The 25,230-nt window shown below is 37.8% G+C and overlaps 1 protein-coding gene across 7 annotated transcripts; it reads left to right on the top strand.

Moving 5' to 3' along the window:
* Positions 1-2,501: 2,501 nt before the first annotated feature.
* Positions 2,502-19,408, top strand: LOC131797526 (fibroblast growth factor 2-like). Of its 7 annotated transcripts, none has more exons than XM_059115151.2 (6): positions 2,502-2,640; positions 3,966-4,037; positions 9,746-9,827; positions 12,427-12,706; positions 17,436-17,539; positions 18,307-19,408. In XM_059115151.2, the coding sequence occupies exons 3-6, from the start codon at positions 9,816-9,818 to the stop codon at positions 18,514-18,516; spliced, it is 606 nt and encodes a 201-aa protein (XP_058971134.2). In that variant the 5' UTR covers positions 2,502-2,640; positions 3,966-4,037; positions 9,746-9,815; the 3' UTR covers positions 18,517-19,408. The 7 variants fall into 7 exon arrangements, with proteins under 7 accessions (XP_058971134.2, XP_058971132.2, XP_066017776.1 ...); XM_066161679.1 differs by lacking the exon at positions 2,502-2,640 and adding an exon at positions 3,485-3,642; XM_059115149.2 differs by lacking the exon at positions 3,966-4,037.
* Positions 19,409-25,230: the final 5,822 nt, after the last annotated feature.

The following is a 25,230-nucleotide window of genomic DNA, read 5'->3' as shown; positions in this document are numbered from 1 at the left end:
ACTTGAACTTTCACTCATCCTCTCTCAGATTAGGTTATGGTTGTAAATACTACATAAACCAATACTAACGTTTGTAAAACGAAAAAAAAAAAAAAAAAAAAAAGAGAAAAAAAAAAGACCATTATTCGTTCATTTTTAAGGCTCTCCTATAAAGTTGCCTAATATATCGAATATTTATGCAAGCGAAAGGGAATGTGTAAAAATAATCTCAGCAAGTTGTTTGATCCTGTTGACTGTCAATATTCTTTTTTCTTTATTTATTTTATTGTTTATGTTTTTGGCTCTGTTCGTGATTCACGACGAACGGCTGTCTTCGTTTCATGATCACTAAACTTAGATTCGCTCTTCAATACCATGTCGTCTACTCCTGTGTAAATCGTAATCTTATCGTAGTCATCCCTAAGAGAAATAAGACTACCTTCTTATAAAAATTCACTTGTACTCTTCATTTCGTTTATCATACACCAGATGACTTGATTATCTAAGTAAGCTGATCAGACAACAGACAAAAGCTACATCGTAGGAATACCACGCCAACAATTTTCTGTGATATCAGCGTTGATGATAACCAAGCAACTCGCACTTAGTTTTTTCTCCATGAATGTACGCGCCTTTTTTCCAATGTCATCCGATGACGTGGAGGGAAAAATAAATGTTAGTTTTCTGGTATGGCCTGCAGGAAAATTTTTTCTTATAGTAATTACAGTCTCAAAGTTTTGGAGGCTTTAAGATAATATACTTTCGTACTGCAGTATTCCGCGAGTTCATCCGTGATTTTCAGATAATAGCTATTTTTTTCCTTTTGGAGATTACGGTTTTCGAGTCACTCTTAGTGAGCATTAAGTTTCGAATTCTTTCAGCAGGGATCCGTAGTAATCTTCCACATTCTTTTAGAAGCCGTTTTTCTTCAAATTGGTTAAGACTTGACTCTTTTGCACATTTATATCTTCTTTGCGGGCTAATCAAATTGCATGGTTATCATCTGTAAATAATATTTCCCCGACTATTTATCAGCTAAGGTTGTTATTTGTAATCCGTGTGACTAAAGATTCTTTGCCTTTGGCCATTTTTTAAATAACCTTTTGGTAGGTATGTAGCTGAGCAAACGTAAATTTTATTTTTATTTGAGGATGTAAATGACTCAAAACATTGTCACTTGACTTCTTGATTACACGGAGAAATTACTGAGTGTGGTACAACGCACGACTGAGTTTACAGGACAATTGGCACTTGAAGGTTCCAGTCAAAACAACTTAAAATGTTACGTCAAGGTTTGTTGATCTCGTAAAAAAATTAGCCAAAGTTTTCAAGTCCACCGCAAGCAATCCTTGTTAATTCTTCGCATACTCAGCCATCTTGCCCCTTTGTGGTGCACACATGACCACTTTTTATTACTTTATTCACTAAATCGGCAATTTGAAGTCTTTTCGCGTGAAAGGTAACTTTGATCGTTGTAAGAATGAACTAAACTGAGTTGAATCAAAACTGCTTGTTCCCCACGCACCATGGAAAACCTTGGATTTGCGTAAATCAGCCTAACTGTTAAATTAAATTCTGGCTCAGCCCATCAGTAATTAGCTGATTTATACCGACATTTGATATAAGAAGGATTTTCTAGAATTTGGAAAAATACAACAAATTTGTAGGCGATTACACCTCAGCGCCTGAGAATTGGGCACTCGAAGACTAAAGCGAAAATGTCGAGCAGTTAAAAGTCAATTTTCAGCATCGGTTTCCATTGTTTTTCTTGCAGTCTCAGTTGACTTGTGTCTCGCTTTACAAAAGGGAAAAAAATTAATATTAATAATAATAATCGGAAAATTAAAAAATTTTACACTTTACTAATTGAATAATCTTGGATAAGCGCTAATCGATCTTGGCATTCAGGAGATACCATACCCATCACGCCATCCAACAAATAAAGAGAGAATGTTCATGAGGTTTTCTTTAAAGGGGATATGGCATCAAAAAGAAATAGGTTTACAAACTTACCAGCACAATTCTTCAATTGGATAAATTCTCACATTGAGAGCGCGATGACCTCTATTTCAAATTACTTTGTAACAACAATTTTCCATACTGTTTACAAGAAAATGCCTTGTGACTTAAAGAATGTCAACACGATGGTTGTGACAAGGTGCACGAGTTTTCAAGAACCTTCATATCAAATATTTAGTTCTAGAGAGCTGCAAGTGGAGTTTCGTTTCGCTTGCGCAGTATACTTCTTAGGGGTCTACAGCTGCAGCCGAAAGATTTTAGCTCGAATATAGCGTTGAATTGAACTATCTAGCGATAGCTTAAGCTGCAAATGTCTCTTGGAGTACAGGAGAACATCTCGAAATGCTGACTATATGGGACTGTATCTTAACTTTCTCGTGATCTTTGAGGGTTTACGGTACGCGAGGAATGAGGAAAATAACCCATAACGAGACTTAAACGGAAATTAAACTCATCCTATAAAAATTTACATTCTTAATCATTGTTTGAAGAACTTCCATAAATACACTCAGATGCAGCACCACGTAAACATTGGATCACTGCATTTACAAGGGAGTTGTTAGAGTCAGTTCTTTGTACTTTGCGCCATGGAATAAACACAGTTACGAGGATGTTTATTGGCCAGTCGATGTTCATTCCAAGGTAAGTCGTTTCGCGTTTGTCACACATACACACACACACACACTTTGACAGCGCATTACACGAATATAAATTGTAACAGACGAAATTTTATTAGGTGTTAACTTAAAACATCCATGATTTTCTCGTTTTGGAGCATTTGCAACGAATCTTATTTCTAGTTAGATTATGACGCAAATCAGAACTACACATTATAAATAAGTCACCAATTTTAAGCTAAGCCTTTTATTTTGTGTTTGGGATATATTTAAACCATTAAGCTCCAAAATAAGAAACGCATTAAAAAGAATTTGTGAAATGCCGTGCTTCTAAAAGAAAAGAGGATTGTATAGTCTCTTAAAATTATGTTTCCCGTAGTTACAATCATGTAAAATTTTGATGGTTTTAAGGAATTTTATCAAAATTTTGGCCACGATTCAAGTATGAAAAGTAAAATAAAACAAATCAAAAATAGCACAGCGAGAAGGATTTCTTTTGACTTATCGAATCAATCTTCTTGTGACCAAGTCGGGTTGCAACGAAGAAATGAGAGCAATATGTAAATAAGTTTTGAATTAATACAAGTCCAGACACGAAAAACTCTGCTTAGTAATGAAGAGATCATGATCCTTGAGAAAGACTGACGTTGTAAACATATAGACTGCGAATAGAGACTGCTTGATATTGTGAACAACTTTCTCCAACAAAAGCTACTTGAAGCTAACAGCTGAGATTGACCAAGGTCAAAAGAGCCAGCGAATATAACAAACAAAAATTATCACGAGCAAAACAAGGTTGGCACGGTAGCATCAGTAATAAGTGCAGAGTGACTGGATTGCCGGCCGGTCTCTACGCATTCATTTTAATTTCAAAACAAAAGTGGCACAGATTCAAAAGAGCCATACATGATGATAATTTGATTCTCTGACCTTCGAGTAGAAAAGATCTTGTGAAATTCAAAACAGTGAGTATTCAAACGAAAACAAAAATTTGTTTTGGTGGAACGCCTCAACTTCTTCGTCTCGGGTAAGTGAACACTTATTGAATCTGCATCTTTCTTCGCTTGAGTTGTTAAAATGATATGGCAAATTAACCGCCTTTGTAAATCTACTTAAAAGAGCAAAGATTCTACCTAAGTCATTGTGTTACGTATTGTCTAAATAATTCCTTTCCTATCACGCTTTAAGATAGCGTTTATATAAAATACCGAGAGGCGTACAGTGAAATGTAGAAATGTCAACATACTGCGTAGACATGTTTGATATTACACGCTCCATAAAGCCCTTCACTTGAGAATAAGACATTTTATTATTTAAGAGATTTGTTAATAGCTAGACGTCACTACACAGGAAATAGGACAATCAACGATGACGGCGCCCGCTCTCAAGACAAGACGGCGCGAGAATCAAGATGGCTGAATCGTAAGCAGCCTTGTTATATGTTTCGACATTCTTAATGCACGGTGCTATTCACCCACAAAATCATCATCAATAATCCTAAAGTCGAGAGATGGCCGCTTCAAAAGTTCACTGCAGCAAAAAAAGGTGCTAAATCAGTTCATTTCGTAAAAATCGCTGTAACAATTTCGTAGTCGTAGTCCAATTTCGCTCGAGGCAAACATCGACAGCTACATTTCTTAACGCCAAGGAACCAACCTTAAGTGTCGTTTGTCTGTCAGCCCAAAGAAAACACTTAATACTTTTAAAATTGTTAAGATTCCCTCACGTGAGCTGAAGCTCAATTATTAAGCTCTACCTATGTGTAGGTCTCTTCAGTCCCCGCCCCCAAGAACGCCCACGTAATGAATTTCCCATGTAACTCGGTTTGCCAATGTTGGTCCATGATTGGCACTTTGGTCAGCTCTCGAACGTAAACATCGTGCTCCAACCAAAAGCTTTTCGGCATAGGACTTAACATCGTTCCATATTTAAGATTCTTTATCCATCAACGCACTAATCGGTCTTTTAATTGGTAATTTTTAAACACTGTGATAACGTTTGTGTAGTGCTTACCTATTGTTTATCCAGAAGACATCACAACTTCTCGCAGGAAATGTCACGATGACGTTGTTCAGTTTAACTATTTGGAATACTTTTGAAGCTGTAACTGCATTTTTTTAACTTTATATATTTGCACAAATCATGATCAATAAAGAAGCTGCTTTCAAAAGCAGATGTTTCAATATAGGCCGGGATCGAGACCGGGAAGCCAAGAGAAAACTTTGTGGCTTCTTCGGTATCCTGCGGAACTCATTCCCGTGACCTTCGTCATACTAGCGCGAAGCTAAAGGGTTAAGATGCAAGCATAACACTGCTATCCAGGTAAATAGTAACTCCTGAATAATAACGTCTCTAAAGGTTTATAATTTCTAATTGATTGGTCATTCTTCGAGCATATTTTTTCCACAAAAATTTCGATTTAATTGTACAATATTCAACAGTGTACAACACTGCTTCCTCGTGCTATTTCAGATTTTTTCGTGAGATGCCAAATTACCTTGGGGAAGGTCACAGAATTTTCGGTTTTGTATGGGAGATTAAACACGAAAATGGATAAATCTAACCAAAAAGTAAACGAGGTAACCAAGAGTATAGAGGATAATTTTAGACTGGAAACGAGAACAAGAAAAATTTAAGCAAGACGAACAAACCGATCAACAAACAATATCATTACAGACATCGATCCAACACAGACCCATTAGTTATTAACCTCACGTTGTACATTCTAAATGACTATGCAAGAAAGAAAAGTGTCGAATATATATCTCAGAGTTGTTGTTATCAACTGGGACATTAGTTCATTTTTTACCTTTAGGTTACGTAACAATACTTTGCGACTGCATTTTTCAACGTGAGAGGTAAATTTTTGATGACAAGATATTAATGGCAGATCTACTGCCTTAGTGACTACAACGTTGACATTCAGTAATGCCAACCTCCTTAAAATAGAAGCGGCCGAAGAAGTTTAAGCCTTGAGCGTCAAATTTTAAAGCGAAGTCTCGCAGAATGGCTATGGAAAAGTAATTCAGAAAAGTGCTTGACTAAGATGACAAAAAAAATTGAACAAAGGAAGAAAAAAACATGTAATCTGGTATCGATTTCCACTCAAACAATATATTTAATCATTTGTGATGGTTTTGCCTCACATGAGACAAACACTAATAAACGGTTCAACACTTAGAGGGAAAGTGTTGCCCCATAGTAGCTCGCGACAAATCTTCACGAAAACCGAGGAAAATCTTTTAGCTTTTGCAGGTGAAAAGTGTGCTCAGCCTTTTTTATAATTTTACGGTTGTAGTATTGTTCAAGGCATGTTATCTTGATAATATGGTTGTAGTGGTCATGGCGTCAGAATATCAACGTCAACATCGATAGACAAACAAGGAACACCAGACGTCATATCGAACTTTCGAGAACTACTCGCTAACAAATCAGCTGAAATGAGAGCAAAATGGTTTCTTAGTGGCGATTCCACACCGTCAGGTTTCAAGAGCGAACTACACTTCTCTCCTAGCTTATCTATTCAGCTACAAGTAACTCAAAACAGCCTGATGAAATATTTCAGACAAAATCATTAGCAAAAAAACAAAGAAGCAATAACTAAATCCATAAATAGTTCAACCAAAAAAAACAACAACAACAACAACAAACAAACAACTAGAGAGAGATACGTATCTAACGTCATTTAATTTCCATTCCCGATAACAGATGAGGCCGGTCTTATAAATACTTTAATTCTTAATGTGACTATTTATCATACTTTTTTAACCAATCATAATAACCATGACTCGCCTTAAAACTAGCCAGATCTATTTCCTAACCTCATTTCAACATCGTGTACAACCGACTTCAATAGAAAGCTTCAGAGTTTATGGTTGCGATTTCTGTAGACTTAACACTTCAGAAAAATAGCTTTCCACCATAGCATGAAAGACAAGAAGAGCATGATATAAAATGTATATTTCGAAAAACTTGGGAACTTGTTAATATTTTACGGCGTATAGTAAGCTAAAATTTTAAAGGAGGTAGGAGGTAAATACAAAGAAAAGGTGTAGACCTGAAAGGAACGAAATGTTTTTTCGCCAAACTACGACGCAAGTTGCAGCTAAATACCACAGACAGAGTGTGGTCATACTCTCACTGCTCAAGAAGAGAACGGTAAACTTTAATGACAGTGAGGCAAAAGACAAAAAGTGGACACCTTAGGAAAAGATTGCTTAATAGCAATGTCTGAGCTTTTTAAGGGGGGAACGTGCATTGCTGATGGATTTTCAAAATATTTGATAAAAAACATGACAATTGTACATGAAATATAAATACGTATCTATAACTGTCTCTCAGGGGAGAAATACTCTAAAAAGATGCATGAAATAAATAGAACTATCTTACGGTGGCAGAATCGGACGTATACTGGCTACAAATTTTTCCTCCAAAGTCTTTAGAGGTATGGAGGTGTGTAAATGAATCGATAAATTCTTTAAAAATGCAGAGCTTATTGAATATCTAACTGCTTTCTTAGTAAGTAGTAGTAAGCAAGGCTAACTTAGCGTCCATGTGCAATTTAAAGTCACAACATTCATAAAAAAACAAAATTTCAGCTGTTTCATTCAGAGACAGATTTGATTGAGTTTTGAAAACAACTGTTACACGGTGCTGTATTAATTGCAGCACACAGGTCGCGGATTAGCTTACACAGCACCGTTTCTTTTATTCGAGCATGGTCAACTCTGTGGAGAGACTCGGATTAACCCGTCGGAGCCCAGTCGCGTTGTCTACCAACCCACAGAGATTTAGCATAAACGCAGGGGTAACTAAGAATTGTCGGAAAATCGGCCAAAGGGTTTTGACGTAGAACAAAGTTTCCGCCAACGCTGGGTCCTCCATTTGTTGAACAATGGTTTAACCTACAGCCTTTATTCCAATCATTTCATAAGTTCGAAACACGCCGTGTTGTAACATGCAAAGGGGCCGCCAATAGATGAACATCATGAGAGTTAGCAAATGGTCCCACAAACCACAACGTTTACCTGTTTCGGCTTACACGCAGTTAACCGGACCTATTTACCTATGTGGCTTCCGTGAACTGCTCGAACCGCCTACTTATCATAACGGACTTCATTTAATTGGTATGGTTCCATTATGATGTACTTTGTAGTAAGATGATACAATGATATTGATTTTAACTTAGGTGTATTCTGTGGTAACCACTTTGCATCATGACTTTATTCAGAAGTATGATACTGACCCTTCATAATCTGTTTAAGAGATTCTCTGACTACACATAATGACAGAAAAGTGCAAAACGAAAGCAAACACGTTGATCTAACTCTTTGACTATAGGTGTAGCCCTCAAAATTGCAAAACCAATTTCTGAAACGAAATTTGCACTTCAAATTGCTTGAAGAGGACAGCATCTTAAGCCAGCAAACATCCATCTCAATTTTATTTGTTTCCTCCTGTCATATTAATATATACTTTTTGCTTCTTGACTCAATGGCACGGCATGCTAGACCAACATACACATATTTGTACCTCACTTTCAGAAGAGAAGAAACTCGACAAGATTGATAGTTAACTTACTTATCAGTGAGAGAATTCTTAATACAATCAACATAACTGATGCTTTGACATGTCACATTATATTTCGAGGCTTAAATTCAGTCCATCTTCTCAGCAAATGCCGGGAAGGAACTAAAAAATCTCGCAACATGACTTCAGTTGCTGGTCTAAGCATCTCAATGACACAACCACGAAATTTCCAAACAGTGCATCAGCCGATTGTGCAAAAGTTGATAGAAAAGTAAAAGGCGGAGAATTTGACGTTGGATTAAATGATTTCACCAGCAAGGGAAAATGATTCTATTGTGTTTTTGTTCTAATTTTTGATATCTTGCTCCCTGCTTCAATATAAAGCAAGTGCAACGTAGCAGATTTTTAATTCTGATCGAAGGTTGAGAAGCCCACCCCTAATTTGATACTGCTAACTAGCATTCGAACGCTTACCCCTGATCGTTGTTTTCAGATATCCGTTGGCAACAAATTATGGTTGCATGCTAATCTTAATTGTTTGGTGTCATTTATAGGACATTAGCTCCTCGTTTTATATTTTTGCTAGGCAAAGTGAGTGCCCGTGAAAAAAAGAAATGATATCCAAGGTATGCAATCCTGGCCATCCATAAAGTAGTATAAATAGCAAATGGTTTTTTTTTTTTTTTTTTTTAATGCTAACAGATCTGCCCTGACCAGCAATTCTTACTAGCCTGAAAGCAATTTCGTTGCTATGTTTTGTTACCTGCAAACGCAGGTTTGCAAGGGACCGGATAGCGGGTGAGATAAAGTTTGCTGGGCTAAAAACATACCAAATAACAACATCTTTCGCGACAATAAGACATACATTTCATACTGAACTACAGCAAAATGAGGACTCATTTTGATCAAATAGTCGTTTATTTGCCTATGCGTTACTGAACCAGTTCACTAGCGGCATATGGCCGTCACAAAGCAAACTAATGACGTGAGAAGCGGCCATTTTGAGATCGAAAACAAAGCAAACACCACTATAGGCAAAATACGACCAAGGAAGAAGCACAATTCAGGGGTTTGCGTTACAAAACGTTCAAAGAGACCGCTTGTTTAGGCGGCGAACTTTTGAGTCTAGACGGTCGTACAAAGCAATGTTATTGTACGAGGTGCTAAAGAGTTCGTTTCCGGATCGCATTTGCCGCATGCAACTTGAAATCTCCTTTAAAAGCAATGTCATGCCACTTAATTAGCGAGATTTACAAATGATAAATGGTTCGAACGTCCCATCCCTGTGTATCCTTCTCTATATCAATTACTTTGGTTTTGTTGTTTCAGCAGACATACTTTTGCGTAATGTCGCATTTTTTTTTCAAAAACTGGCGGCCTTAGTCATCACGATATATACGTATATTTCTATATATATATATATATATAAGTTGCACTTGAAATACAAAACGAAATCAATCATCCATCTATCACCAGTGTAAAGTGAGTTAAGGTCCGTAGTTGAATTGTGTTTATCTTAAGTTGATACGACTAACAGTTAATCAGATTACTCGCGAGAAAAGTGGCTCAACTTTTGTCTTCTTGGCTTGTTTTTCTTTCAGTTATGAGGGTTCTAAAACAAAAGCAGAGCTGACAGAAGAAGGCAAATTCTGAAGGGCTCCTGACTGGACCATGCTTGAGCGGGTGAGTGATTAAATTGATGCAACGGTTTTTATTCATCGGAATGATGACGCACTTTACCGGGTGCTTACTGCACTGATTTAAAGCGACAGCACCACTTTGAACTTAATCTGAACCAAGATCATTTCTCGCAAACCCTGGTTATGGTGATATCAGCTTGAAAAGACTGAAGATCCAATTCTACTTTTCCTCTGCAAATGAATGATTTCATCCGGTCGCACTGCACCTACCATTTCACGCCTCTACTAATCCCGAACAATCAAAAATCGCATGAAAGTACAGTCGTAAAAAAAGTAACGCAAAGTAATACCTAAATTGCGAAAAAAGAATCATTTCAGATCTCAAATACGCACATAGGAAGTCGTAGGCAAGCTGTAGTCTTCGATAGATTATCGTGTAGTTGCACGCAATTTGACCACTGACTTGATGATTGCGTTGAACTTTAAGTGTTCCTATGACAAAGAGGGCGGCTAAGCCAAGCGAAACCTCACGGAAAGGGAAATTAGTTTTACCAATGCACGACTTTCCTCTATAGAAATCACTTCTTAAAAAAGGCAAATACGTCATACTTGCGATTGTACTCAACTCAGAGTTGATTGTGCTGTGCCAAAAATATCAGCCGGTGTCCTACCTACCAGGTCTCAGAACATAAAATGGGCCTAGAGTAGACTGACTTCGACCATTGACTAGATTTAGCTTGAGATTCCAAGAATAGTTTGGGTATTAACCGCAGTCTTTCCTATCAACAAAACATACACGAAACTAAGCTACAGCCAAAATTAAAAGCATAGCTGGCGCTTAGCCTTCATTAACTCGAAGCAGTCTTATGTACACGAGGTCATTTGAGACATTCAATAATTCGTAAGGTGCTCGCCTTAAACGATGCGAAAAACTTAGTGATCTTCTTAATTGAAGTTTCAACTGAGTCGAACGATTTTCACTAATTATGATAAACTGGAATAGAACAACGCTGGTCATTTTATCAAGATTTCCAATAGTTTCGCCCTTGTTCAGACTTTGATCTTTTAGCAAACACGCTATTTTCACGCCGCTTCCTTAGACCTCTGGTTACTTTTGGTCCAACTTTACCGCGCTGTTGTTGTCATAGAGACAACATGGTATTTTTAGCAGTCTCTCGAGAGCAATTAGCTTCGTCAGAACACAGGCACTTAGTAATTTATGCATAGCTTATGATCTAGGACTTCTTACGTTTGAATCAACAAAGAGTACACTAGAAATGCCGCGGAAATGTGCAAAAACCAGAAAATCATTACTTTGGTAAAAAGTTGACAGATTCGGGATAAGGTAATTATAAATTTCGGTGGATAAACGTTGTATATGTAAATATATAAGGACCTACATTCGTCCTTCCGCTGCTTTCCCAAACTTAAGATAAGTTACCGTCAATAAACTTCAAAACAATGAGATTACTGCGGCCCGGAAGTTAGAGATAAGTTGCATTTGGACTCTTTTCTCAGGGCCGACTTCGAAAAATATTTTTTGTGTACAAAAAGAGCATGGCTTCCGAAGGAGATGATGGGATAATTTTTGAGGCTTTTCGTCTGACCGAAGCACAAACATTTGAAATACTATAATCAATAGCGGTAACTCACTCATTTTGTTTCTCTAAGTGTAAGACTTGATTTTACTCTAGACTAGCGAAGCTCATCGTTCTGTAAATAGCTTAAGGTTAACAATTAACGCGAGCTGAAATGTGGCAAAATTCTTCAATATGTGACTTGTACCCATGTGCAAAGAACACCTCCTCAAGCCGCGGAAGTCGCTGAATACACTTTTATGATGTTTTCTCAGTGACTTAGGGCGCTTTTGTTCGTTTGCCGAAAAAGAGCAGTTAAGACGAGCAAAGAATTCCAATTATTTGAAACGGCCCGTTCCTTTCTTTTACCAAAAGGCGCGGTAAAAAGTTATCCGAAACAAATGCCACTCATCTGATCACCAAGCACTTAGCTTTACGAGTGTTTGCTATTTCCACGTTTGTATCAACTTTGGCCACAAATAACGCAGTATTAGGCAGCTGAACGGATCAGTCACAAGGGCCCACATGTCAACTGCGACCTCGGTATTTTTAATACATTATTTTTCACCGCAAACCGGAGCAATTATTCCCTAACAATATCGCGGTAGTCTGGGATTCGGTAAAACGAGTACGCAGCTATTGAATCTCTCCTGTGACGGATCGAATATAATAAAAGCATTCTCGTAAAAAGACCAAAGCGTAGATATGTCGTAAAACAATAATGACATCTACGCGTAAATTGCGGTCACATTTTCCAATGCGAGTAAATGCAACAGGAATACTACGCGATGGAGACGGTTACGAGAATGGTAAGAAGTTTTTTAGTAAGAGACGTAAGAAGTACAGAACGTGAGGCCACTTTGACCGTCCATTGATTTATAGCATCAATCCCCAAATAACGACCTCTGTCTTTCACTATTTCTTTAATTTAATCTCTACTTTTTAGGGTCTTGGGAGTGCTATCACCACTTTTCGCGCGAGGGTGGTAACTCTGTGATTTTTATCAGTTTGCTTAAATTATTAACAAGTCGTAATAATCTCTTGTCTATTTTCTGTAATATCTAGGTAACGTTTGCACCCATCATTTGTCTGCTTATTTGTTCATCAGTGGCCTTGCCGTCAAAGCAAGTTGCAAACGCTAGCGACGAAAATTTTCAGCCGACGCAAGCAGCAACAAGCCAACGAGAGGAACTAGTACCAAAAACCACAAGATTGCACAAAATGGGCATTCTCAAGGTACCAACAAACACAAGACTGGTTCGACTTTTCAACAAAAATGGATATTTTCTGAAAATCTCTAACGCAGGAAGACTTCGAGGAACAAGGAGCATCAAAAATCCAAACAGTAGGTACACATTATTCGGGCAAATCGTGCAAAGCGAGACATGCTCCTTTGTGTGATTATTTGTTCGATTACTCGCAATGTTTTGGTTCTGCGATTTCCATGCTAATTAGCTCGACGCACGATAAAAAAAATTTGCCTTTGACCACAGTTCGATTTCTGAAGCCTAGAACACTGGGAAGCAAACAAAACCCCCGCATCGCCAGACGAGTCTAAGTGCCAGTTAGTTAAGGTTTGTTCAGAGTAAACTTTGCTTTCATTGTGCGGTTAACAAGTTATTGAGTTGTGCCTTCTTTCCACCTTGCTTGGCTCGCGCCAACGAAGTCTGGCGTCATCAAATTCCTAAACACTCACTACAATATAAAGACCACATATCACAGCAGAGGAGGAAAAAATTCGTAGACGACCCCCAAAATGTTGATAAGTCATTTTCTACCGGAAAGTAAAACTACTTTCCTTGTCAAGAACAAATAATAAAGAATCGTGTGAGTACTCATTTCCTTAGAGATTAATCCACTTAACATGACAATAGACGAAGCTTCGAGAAAAGACACTGAAACTTTATAAAAACCAATTTCAAGAACGTATTGCGTTGATAACCATCGAAGTCTTCATGCTATCGTTTAAGATGTTATATCATACAGAGACTAAGATTTAAGGATGAATGATGAAGGGGTGTATAACCGAGCGAAACAAGGCGGCGGAAAATCTAGAGGAAAAACTTGTAATCTTGTTAGCAAGCACATAGCAACGCCACAAATCACGGCTTGAATACGCAGCCTCGGCGAAGTAAACGATCATGGAGTCCGAGTTACTCGACTGTCAAATTGAAAAGTCGTCTAAGGGGGTTAAACGCACGTCTTATAGGCTTTGAAATGGAGAAAAATAACATTTATCGTTTCGTTTATTTAAAGAGAAACAAATTAAACCGCAGTTAACGTAAAACACATTCGTTAATTAAACCACTACCTAAACTGTGAGTAATTTGCACTAATTGTCTGTGAAATTGATGTCTGACGCTTACAATCGAAGCAGAAATAGCATATCTGAAAAGCAGTGACCGAAACGGTTGGAAAAAAACTACAATGGTGCCAGAAGAGTTGACTATTTCGCTTCCGCGAATAATCAAACGCAAAGTCAGCCCTTTTATTGCATCAGCAGCGTCATCAAACAAACACAGCAGTTTTATTTGTTAACTCATTTCCGGAGGTCGTGGGATTTGTGGGCGTTCTCTTAACAAACGAGAAAGTGTACCTCCCGCGATAGGGGGAAAGTAAAACACCAACATCGCAACTTTAGTGGTTTAGCGAAAAAAACAAACAAAAAAAAAAAACAAATGGCGCGCCTGAAATATGCCTGAGAGAGAGGAAGTGCGCATTGAAATACACAATCAAAGCATTCGATATTTTTAATAAACGAACTCTCGAAATGAGTTTTTCTCCGGAAAAGCGCCAATTCACGCTATGGTTTAGCCTATGAAGTAGTTGCGGATGGGATTTTGAAAAGCGCAATCAAAAGAAACCACAGTTTTACTTTATCGCACATCTTTAGGGCAGGTCCTTGGTCAAGAGGGCGACTCGTGATAGTTTCGTCGCGCCAAACGTCCACAGCCCGGCGATTTAGCTAGAGAGAGATCAAAAATAATACCAATCCGATACATACAGTTCAACTGCAAGAACTGAAGTGTTTCTTTTTATCCATTAAGCTTTGTTCCTATGACAGAAAATCAAACAATTATAGTAATTTTTTTTAACTGTAGAGCCATTTGGCTTGTAAATCACACCCTGATCTTTACTTTACCGATATCAACCATTAGTTGAAAACGCGTTTTGAATTAACAATATGCTATCAGGGGTTGTATTTTCAAATATAACACCGTTGTGGCATGTTAGCTTTCCATAATTGCGTGGTAGTCACACGAGGCCTCGTATCAAAATTACTGATATACGTCGTGACAATTACAATTTCGTTTACCCACCTCATAGCTTGTTAGCTCAAATGAGCTTAGCTATTTTTAGAGCGGTGATCAATTACGAGCAGTCAGCGACAGCAGGGGTACAAAATTGTTGACATTCGAATTCCGGAGTAATATCTGAGCTAATTAATTCAAGAGCAAAAAAACTACGGCAAACACGATAAAAACTGAGGGAAGACCCAGAAAAAAAACAAACATGATCAGCTCTATTCAAAGATAAGTCACATTCCCACACAATTGGATGTTTCACATCAAACAAAGATCTCAAACAAAACTACGTTTTATAGTGAGAATCATTGATGCTTTGCATAAAGAGTCATAAAATATATTCTTCACCGTTGTTTAGACCCTTTCCAAATTATAGAAACTTTAATATATGGTTCAATATCAACAGATGGATTAACATAATCCAGAAAATCACTTTGGCAGCGAATATCGTCTTCATAATTGGAATACGCAGCGAATTTGTCTACTCGAGGCGCTAATGTACGTGTTTTGCTATCCTTGGTACTTGCACAACCTTACAATTTTATTATGCAAGCGCAGTCATCGTTTGAATTTAGGCAAAACAAGAAATGGAGAATTAGAAGAAAAAAAGATGCTCTTTGTAAGAAGCAAGTCGTCGATAACTGTTGATGATATTCCAGACAATAAATTTGTTAACAAAGTCACTTAATATTCTTATACAAAGTTTTTTTAAAGAACTTTTTTTTAGTTTTTGCTGTTCCTAGTATTTCGCATCATCAATTTTCAAGAAAATCCGTTGCTAGTCTGAAACCGAAATCAGTGCCTCACCGCATATCGATTTTCCTTTTATATGTTACCATGCGACTTCCTCATGTAAAAGGAAGGTATATTTTATACCCTACCGTTGAAAAAACGACATCAGGCGGAGGGTGGTTTGTACTTCTTGATTGGGGCAATAAGCCAATTTGTGTAAATTCTCTTCACAAGAGATTTAAATAGAGAGCCTTGAAGTCATTTCCTTTATTTCTCTGTCAAGTTACCAAATTCAAACGCCGTAAAGAGTAGCACTTGATTTTTAGATTTAGCAGAACTGATACTCTAGGAGCTATGAACACTTTGTTTCTACTCTACAGAAGAAAATTATAATGGGGGTCTTCGAAATATTTACCATTACTTTTGCCTCAGGCTTCCAAATTCACATTTTCGCGATAAGTGGTTTCTATCTTAAGCTTTTCAATTAAGAGAGGAAATAATAATAGTTTTCACTGGGAGGTATGCACAGAACAACCTCTCAAACACAGCTTTCCAAATAGGTATTCAGGTGCTTAAATAATCGCAAAATCAATTAACATGTCTCTAGCTTTCCACTTTCGCAATGTTTCAATTAAATTAAGAGGGCGGTAAATTTACTGACCCCTGGTTGTCAACACATAACAGAACATTTGGCCGCGTGAATGCATTGTTAGAAGGGCAGTTAAAACGTCTCAAAAGATTTATGTATTCAGTGAGATACACGAGGCTAACCAACACGGTTTTACCTTCTGAACGTTTTAACACTGGGTGGTAACTTTAGGTAAAGGCAACGTTAGTTAACTACTGAAACCTTTCAAAGGTCCTACCTTTGAAATAGCGAGGTATAGAAAATGTTAGAGTTTAGGCTCTTGAACTTAGCCTCACTGATCTTTTGTAAAACGGTGTGTTTCGATGGCCAATATTGATTCTTTGTTTCGAGATAAGAAGGTACTTTACTTAAAAACCAAAGAAACGTCTTAAACACGCTATCTTCTATTTATGTAGCGGATGACAGTTTCACGGTTGCGAGAGCAGAAAAAAAAAGGATATAAGAGAGCGTGTCTTACAATGACATTTTTGGAATAAACCTGGCTGGAAACTGCACTTTTTTGTCATTAGAGACAGAACGAAATTGGATCAATCAAAAAATAGAAGTGTTCACTTTGATTCCCGCAAGGGGCGTTCAAGCATTTATAACTTATTAATTGTATTTGTAAACCATTTGGTAAGAGGAGGCACAATACCAAATGCGTCATGTCTTCTTTGTGCTACTTGAAATGGCCACTTCCGCTTAGCTTCGGTAGGGGGTTGGTTGTATGTGAAAATCAGAAGTAGTAGCCGCCCCTTTGAACGCGATCGGTCACGAAAGTGTCTTTTGAAAGATACAAACAAGGTTTAACAACCTCGTTAGAATCACTCCAACGGCGAGGGATTCCATTGAGGCTCCACGCGACCAATTGGTCGTGACTTTGGAATGTCGAGGAGTGCTTAAAGCCGATGCAAATGATAAGTCATCAGTCATAGCTTAAAGTGTGCCTTACATAGCCCTTTTTATGTCAGACAGACAACGCGACATTGACCCTCATTACCATTTATTTTAAGTTACACCTGTGCTTAGGATTCCATTTAGGGGGTCTTCTCATGATCGAAAATAGAGCCCAATATTAGGGCTTTCAGCTCTGCCTCAGCGAGCTATTAACCTTCTAGCTTCGACCAACAGGGTTTGTTTTTGGTAAAGGAGCGCTATGTCATTGTCGCGTGGGCGTTCTGTAACACCCTTCAAATAGTCGCTCAGGTAAAGTTGAGGGGATCAAATGCAAAGCCATATTTAATCCTTTATATTGCATCAAATGTTTAGAGAGTTATTCGGAATCCTTTAGTAAATAGTTACCTTATTTGGATTTCTCGATAGCAGTTCTTTAAATTTAGAAAGTACTCGATTGAGTTATGCAGTGTATGCTCGTCTTTATCTTATATTTCATTTCCGTTCAATTTCAGCACTAATTGTAATGGAGTCGATGGGTCCAAGTATCGTTCGACTCAAAGGCGTGGTGTCTAAGACATACCTCTGTATGAACGATGAGGGGGTTTGTCACATCATGGTAAGTGTAATTAAAGATTTTTAACACTTTCGGTTTTATTGCGTGGGTGGACCTTGGAGACTAGGGACCCGTTTCTCGAAAGTCCCGAAGCCAAATTTTAAAAACGAAATTCGAAGAATAAAAAGGCAGGTTCTGGCGCCGTAACCAGTCTATTTTTTCCCTTTAGCTTATAGTTTCAAGGTATAATTTTTTTTTTAACTTTTGAAACCCCAATCTTGAACGAGAACATACCGGGACGATCAACCGATTGGTTGATCCTTTCTTTTTGGTTACTGGTTTAACTTGTGTTGGCCTGGATTGCGCACCCGATTAACACTAAACAAATATTTCACAAAATGTCTTCTGAGCTGAAAGACCAATTGAATTGACAGACGGTCTAACCGCTTCAATGGCTTAAAGGCTTTCGTTCTGTGCTGATTAATTAACTAAGAGACTCCCTTTGCTAGCTTGCCAATTGAGTGGGATGATTTCTTTAAAAGCTCTTTCGCCGCTTTACTGACTAACAAACTGACAGATCGATTGACCGACGGTTTGAGCTACCTGAGAAAACTATGGATTGGCAGGTTTTCACGCCGACTGACTGACTGATCAGAACACCACGTAGTTAATGGCCGCGTGACAGACAGTTGAGCTGGCAGAGAAGATGAATGTAAGACTAGACTAACTGACTGTCTAACACTGTGCATCAATGGTTGGTTAGATATTTAATTAGCTGGATTGTTGACTCGATTTACCCGAGGATAAGGTTTCTGTGTTCACCTTTTCAGGCTCAACCAACAGACGAATGCCTGTTTAAAGAGAAGTTAGGAACGAACTATTTCAACACTTACGCTTCTTACAAGTACAGCGGGAGGAACCCTGGAAACATAACCCAAGAATTCTACATCGCTATCAAGAAAAACGGAAAGCTTAAGCATGGCGCTAACACAGCCATGATACAAAAATCTGTGGACTTTACGGTAGTGCCGCTAAAGTAGGGAAGGAGCCATGGATGATCGTGCTAAAAGCAAAGGCACCGAGAAGCCAGTGACAGCCATGTGTGAAATGACGGCTTGCGGAAATCGTAAACGTGGTCGGCCGAAACCACAGATCTTACAAAAGAAAGCAGATGGAAAACTTTTGAATACTCCTGTTAGCTTATGAAACAAACAAACAAATACACAGGGAAATTAAAGCCACAGTGCACGACATGGATAGAAGAAACCAGTAAGAAATAACAAGAAAGCCTTGTGGAGTAGGAAATACTAAGAAAAGTTTGAGTGAAGGAGATGGAGTAGGTGTGAACGACTAGCAGCTGCCATGATAATACAACAGCCGAGGGGGACTGACCGTGAGCACAGGATGGAAATGAGGAGCGTAAAAACTAATGCGCATGAAAAATGGAAAACTTAAAATCGACTATAAGCCCGTTGAACTTACATCTTGGCAGAGTTGGTTTATGTCACTGACAACTGGCTGGGTAACATTCACAGAGTGTTTTGAACGAATTCAGCGAATACTCTAACAAATGAAGCTTTGAGTGCTTCGCCCAATGGAGATCAGTTATTTTACTACGGCCAAAGCAAATCGCTTGGCTCGTGACTCCAATTGTGCTCAACCTCAACCATGTTGTATCCATTTTCAGCGAATTGGACTACTGTTAACAGAGAGTTGTAGACGAGGTTAGATAACAGTTAAAAAAATCGAATACAATAGGTATGATGAAGAGATTCGACAAAAAGTATGTTTTGACCGGAATACAAAGACTTCAGGTGTAGGCTGCTACTTAAGTTCTCAACTCTTCTTCCATAGGGACTGCAATTATTCCGGCGGCAAAACATGTATTTAAGAAAAAAAAAATCCAGAGGAGGCGATGATGAGCAATATCAATCGCAACATGCAAAAAGTTTCTAATAAGGAAATAAAAAAGGCATAATCTCTTGGTAAAAGGCAAGTCAAAGTTGACGATTCTTTGGAACGGTCAGATATCAAGAGACTAAATATTTATTTTTTCAAAATAGAGAAACAAAAGAAGAGGAAGAGTGAAATTACCACAGAAAAAAAGCGATGTAATGATAATGTAAGATATAGCATTTAAATTTCATTTCATTTGTACAAAGCGATTTCAAACAATTCACATAAATCTTCGAGAAATAAGGATCCAACAGTGGCTGCTCTGAATAGCCGCGTTTCAAGAAATGTTAAACGTAAGCATTATTATTTCGAAAATCACGCTCTCGAACTATTGTAGCAATTTTTATAATGAATAAAACATATTAAAGACATTTCGGTGGTCTTCAATTATGGCCTCACTTCTTGATTAGGTCCTACGGGAAGGAAGAAATTAAAACGAAGACAAAAAGGGAAATAAAAACGCTCTACAATAACTGTCTAACGATAACCAATTCTTGACGAGCTTGAAGAGGCGTTTTCCAAGGAATTAGATCAACTCAACAATTTGCGCATGGTCAAAATGTTTATGACGCTGAGTACAGTTCGAGATTTTCCATTGGCAGTGTGCCAACACCAAACAACTGCAAACGAAAAATTATTGCCCACTGACGTGTAAAACTTCCATAAGGGAGCAAAAAGATAAAAGGTGGTCTCATTTTCAATGGCACAGCGATTGTTTATAATCACAAAATGATTATTTCTAGCTATAACCGTTGTTTTCTGACACTATCAGAGATTTAAAGGTGACTAGTATGTTTCTATCTACCTTTACAAAAGATGTATTACTTATGAGAATCGTCGGGGTATGACACCTAAAGGCTGATGTACGACTACCACGACATGTTGACCCCGAAAAAAAAAAAAAAGAAGGGTAAACACTTAATGCAAATTCAAAACTCTCAAGGCTAAGCTACAAAATTCATCATATCAGTGACGGGAAAGGCAAAAATAGACTTTTTTTTCTGAAGCATCTCAGCGGGCCAGAATCTTAAATCCCTAGATCTGATTGGCTAATCGCGCGTTCGTAAGCAGTCCACACTACTGACCACGTTCCAGGAATTTTTCTGCGCCACTTGCGCACCAGCAGAAAAAACACTGTAGGTTGGTTCGTATAGGAATAGTCTCAGCCCCTAAACTTAGGTAGAGTTCTTTTTCCCTACGGATCTCTTGCACAGTAAACAACATCTATCGCTCTGACGAAGGGCTAACGCTCGAAACGTAAAGCTTTTTTTACCCTTTACGGTGACCAATTTACGTTTTCAACTCAGTTGTCAACACTAAATTACCTGCTATACTCTCCCACCGACGCAGCACTACAGTTTCTTTAGAAACTTACCCCCTTTAAACAACATATATCTTTAGCACTATCGAGACAGACAGTATAACAAAACACAAACAAACGTAGTAAGTAAAATAACACATCTGAAATTTATAAAAAATACATTATTAGAATCGGAAGCCAATTCTGGTATTCAATCATTAATTCAGTTATTCAAAATCGGCGACCTAAATTTATTTGGATAAATTAAAGACATCTTAGTGGGTCAGACATCTCTCTTTTCCAACTAGAACGCATTCAAATATGATTGGCTTAACTGGCAGTTCCATCATTCATCGATAAAAGCTGAAAAAGGCATCCATTGACTCAGGCACCAAAGAACCATTAACTTCCAGTCTTGTTTCTCAAGTATGTGCGCAAAGCATGGTGAGCAGGCAGAGCAGTAGCCCCAGCAAATGCTATGCCGCAGTTGTTAGCCATACTGGCCACACCCTTTCAGAATTCTCGGTAGGACATGGGTAAGGGAGTAAAACTTTGTCAGCCTCAGTATCGCATTGCGATGCAACTCGAAACCAAACGCATCGACGGTTAACTCCAAGTCGATGTGACTAACTCAACGGCCTGTTTGATTGTATTTTCAGGCTAACAAACCGTTTGAGATCCGTCAGAATCAGTTTTGAATTCAAACGGCGATCGGAAGTGATGTCAAAGACAACCCGAAATGACACCCTCCTGAAAGCAACTGGCAAACACTGCTTCTTAAGAACTTTGTAAGCCCTTACAGGACCTGCACAAATTCTATCGCAAAACCATCTTGTGAGCCTTGAATATAGCATACCTCAACATGGTATTTTACAAGAAAGTATGGCAACTATCAGTGAGCTGATCATTCTCCAAGATTTCCAATCTATTAAGAGTAAGTCATGGGTGCTCCCTACCCTCTGGCATATAAAGCCATAGAGTGATAATGATGAAAATGATGGATTTGTATAACGCCTTTCCGTGAGAATATGATCTAATGCGCTTTACAACAATTTGCCCTGACTTTGCTCGGGCTGCATGCCAAGTGGAAAAGGCATGTCAGTAATGCGAACGACCTCTTGCTAAATTTAGCCAGAAGTCCTTGGCAAAACAAAACTCAATTACTTTTCGTTGTGATCAGATACATTCAACAGGGTAGGGCAAACGGAGTGTCCTTTCGGTCAAGTTATATATCAATATATCTGATTTCTAATGGTCAGCTCCATGTATGGGGTATGGAAACTAGCAATTAAGTCAGTATTTAGTCTTTTTTCTAACATTATACTTATTTTCAATGTGAATTGAAGGGTACCCAAGTAGTTTACTTCACTATTTATTTTAGGGTGTTCAAATGTAGTACACTGGATACCCTTTATACCCTAACATCAGTATGCATATTCTCCATACTGTTCTCTTTCTAAGGTACTGACGAGAACAAATATGTTTCACAATCAATAGCTTCTTTAGTCGGTGATCATTTTCTTTACTCTCAGGACCTTGATGTTTGATGCAGGGGTCATATTGTAAGGAGAAATTAGGTACAAGTCACTCTCAGGGGTTAAAAGGTGTATGTATAAGCTACTGTGCTACTAGCATTGTAGAAAAATCTTGTTGATGTTGTTGTTGTTGCAAAAATTTTATGTTCCCTGTGGGTGTTTGCCTATGAAGGCTGTCTTAGTAGAGGTTAAAAGTACCCTCTTGTCAAAATGAGATAAATAGCTTAATAGCATGATTTCTCCAGAACTTACACTTGCAAATACCACATTAAAAGGTTCAAATATATGCATCAAGTTTTAAAATAAAAGTAAAGATAATAGTGTTATAAGAATGTTTTCATGAATTGGAGGCCCACTGAATTCAAGAAGTTGCACAGGCAAACAAAACACATATTGTCATCCCATGTACTGCAAACAAATATGCAAATGAACTGATAATTCATTAAAAATTGTCACAGACAGTCTTCAACTTTTCAATTAATGTTCCTAGCAAAATGTACTCAGTACATCCACACACGGCCCAGGCTCCAGCTGCGAGATAATCATCTTGCGCAATAACAGTCATGGCGGAATTATACGAGTTTGTATGGGAATATTTACGACTGCTCTAAGGAATAAAAAAATGTGTCAAATTCTAAAAAAAAATACCTAACCTTACTTCCACAGCGTATTGCTTGGAGAACAGTATGGAGAATATGCATACTGATGTTAGGGTGTGAAGAGTTAACCCATTAAACCTTTGATTCCCAGATCACATTTGCAATTCTCCTTACTATCAAGCATACAATTCTTACAATGTTAGTTCAGAGAATTTAGTATTGGATCAACTAATTATCCCCAAATTGATATTTTTCTTCATTCTCATCACTTATCTGGTTGATATTGTATTGATATTGTAAGGAGAAATTCTGTCTTGGTCACTCATGGGAGCTAAAGGGTTAACTCTTAGAAGTAATTAGCATAGAAAATCTCCCTCTAATTTCTAAGCATTACCCAGAAAACAAATAATTGCTTTCTTCCTCTCTTTTCAGATTTCTCCTCTTTCTGTACTATAAACCTAACTTTTTCCTTACCTGAAATACATATTTTCCAATAAAATGGTAAGGTTAACTTGATAATGACACTGGGTAAAATTTTAGTCTGGAAATAAATTCAAGAGTAAAAGTAAGTGTTGCCAAATTGATATTTCATTATTAGTAGTTTTTTTACTTTTCTATCACAGAAAACAAAGTTAACACAAACTATTTTGAGTTGTTTCAAGTGTGCATGAGTATGCATTCATACAGGTTGAAAGTACATGATAAACAATAAGTGAATGAATAACTAAACAAACAGATTCCATGCTACCTTGTGTCTGTTCTATCATACTCTACCGTAGACAAATTCAAAATGTGGTAAGAACAAAATAGTGTCAAACAAAGCACAGAAGAGCGTGTCACATGATGTTTTTACCACATTTTGACATTTTCTGTGATCTGTTAATAAACAGACCCACAGCAACATGGAATCTGTTAGTTTTATATGATATAAAGCAAGATATTAATTGTTAATGGTAATGTCACCTCTGCATCTGTCCTATAATAGATTATAGGGCTAGGAACCAATCAAACTGCATATATAATAAAGTTTGTCATTGAAAAATATTAAATGAATATCAAATAAAAGTACAAATAAAGGTAAGATTTATGCACAATCTAATACTTTTAAAAAACAAAGGCATATAGTCTCAAAGGCAATCTTTTCTTTTCTCCGCCATTGTTTTTTTTATCCAAGAAATGTATAATGAAGTATCGGGCTGTAATATTATGCAGCCTGAGCCAATGTTGTTTAAGTCGTGTCGGGCAAAGTGTGTTGGTAATGATTCTTAAATAAATTACTTCATCAAAAACCGTTATGAAATTCCACGTAATCGAAAAGAAAAAAAAAAGGACAACAACAGTATTTTAGAAGGCATGTCAAATAAATTAGGGTTATATCCTTACCAAAACCCAACCAGATTTCTGATACTCTTTCCCTTTCTTCCTTTGTTACTGCTAATCCCATTATCGTTTTCTCAAGATCGCAGATTTCATCGTGCTTCGCATTATAAGTGGACACTCCGCTTCCAGATGAAGGCTCTGGTGAAACATCCACGAATTCGCACAGAGAGTATATTGCTACATTCATGGCCAGGAAGCAGGGTAGTAGTGCCGCTGTTCGTCAAAAATGAGCCCACGCTCCTTCTCAGGATTTGTCGCTGCAATTAAATTAGCGGCAGTAAGATTTTGAAGCGGCTTGATTTAATTTTTTAAAATTTACTCAGTTGCGAGGCATTATCTCAAGATAGAAAATCCTGAAGTTTTGAGAAAATCTATCGTGTGGTTTCCGAGACCGTTCCCAAAAACTGTCTTATGGGAACCCCATAATATTACCATGATGTTAATTAGCGATTGCAATGCCACAACCACTATTTCAAACTTCAAACCTACGTTCACGTATGGGCGAAATTGGTTTCACTGTGAAGAGGGAAGTGGATTTTCGAGTGCTTTGAATATGATTGGTGGGTGTCCCGAAAAACTGTTTCCAGTCACCTTGAATTAAGTGCTCTCGTTTTGCCCTCAATGTGAATGAAAAGCATGGATTGTATAGAGGGCGAAGGTAAGGACCTTAGATCAGCCTAGAATTTTGCATCATGAGTACTTTTTCGTATTTGTTTTGGAGAACCATCAACACAGACATATGGAAATAGATATATTCGCACAAATTACATGCAGTTGAGAAACATGCAATACTGAAAACTTACAGCAAATGGCTGGTCAATCTTTGTATTTACCTCTTTTACCATCTTCTGTATCTGAAACATTTGTTAGGTTTCGCTTCGTGCTTAATTGTTGTCAATTAACCTTTTTACCCCAAAGAGTGACCATCAAACCCCCCCCACCCCCCACAATCACACATCAAGACACATCAAGATCACGAGAACA

This window comes from Pocillopora verrucosa, chromosome 14 (genome assembly GCF_036669915.1).
Source record: "Pocillopora verrucosa isolate sample1 chromosome 14, ASM3666991v2, whole genome shotgun sequence".
Lineage (NCBI taxonomy): Eukaryota > Metazoa > Cnidaria > Anthozoa > Scleractinia > Pocilloporidae > Pocillopora > Pocillopora verrucosa.
This window is presented reverse-complemented; position numbering and strand designations above follow the sequence as displayed.

What these genes read in the sequence shown, in the direction of transcription:
- LOC131797526 (XM_059115148.2), top strand. Translation starts at nt 12,129, where the DNA reads ATGCAACAGGAATACTACGCGATGGAGACGGTTACGAGAATG. An exon ending in GAGCATCAAAAATCCAAACA is followed by an intron (nt 12,707 to 17,435) that starts GTAGGTACACAT and finishes GTTCAATTTCAG; the next exon opens with CACTAATTGTAATGGAGTCG. An exon ending in AGGGGGTTTGTCACATCATG is followed by an intron (nt 17,540 to 18,306) that starts GTAAGTGTAATT and finishes TCACCTTTTCAG; the next exon opens with GCTCAACCAACAGACGAATG.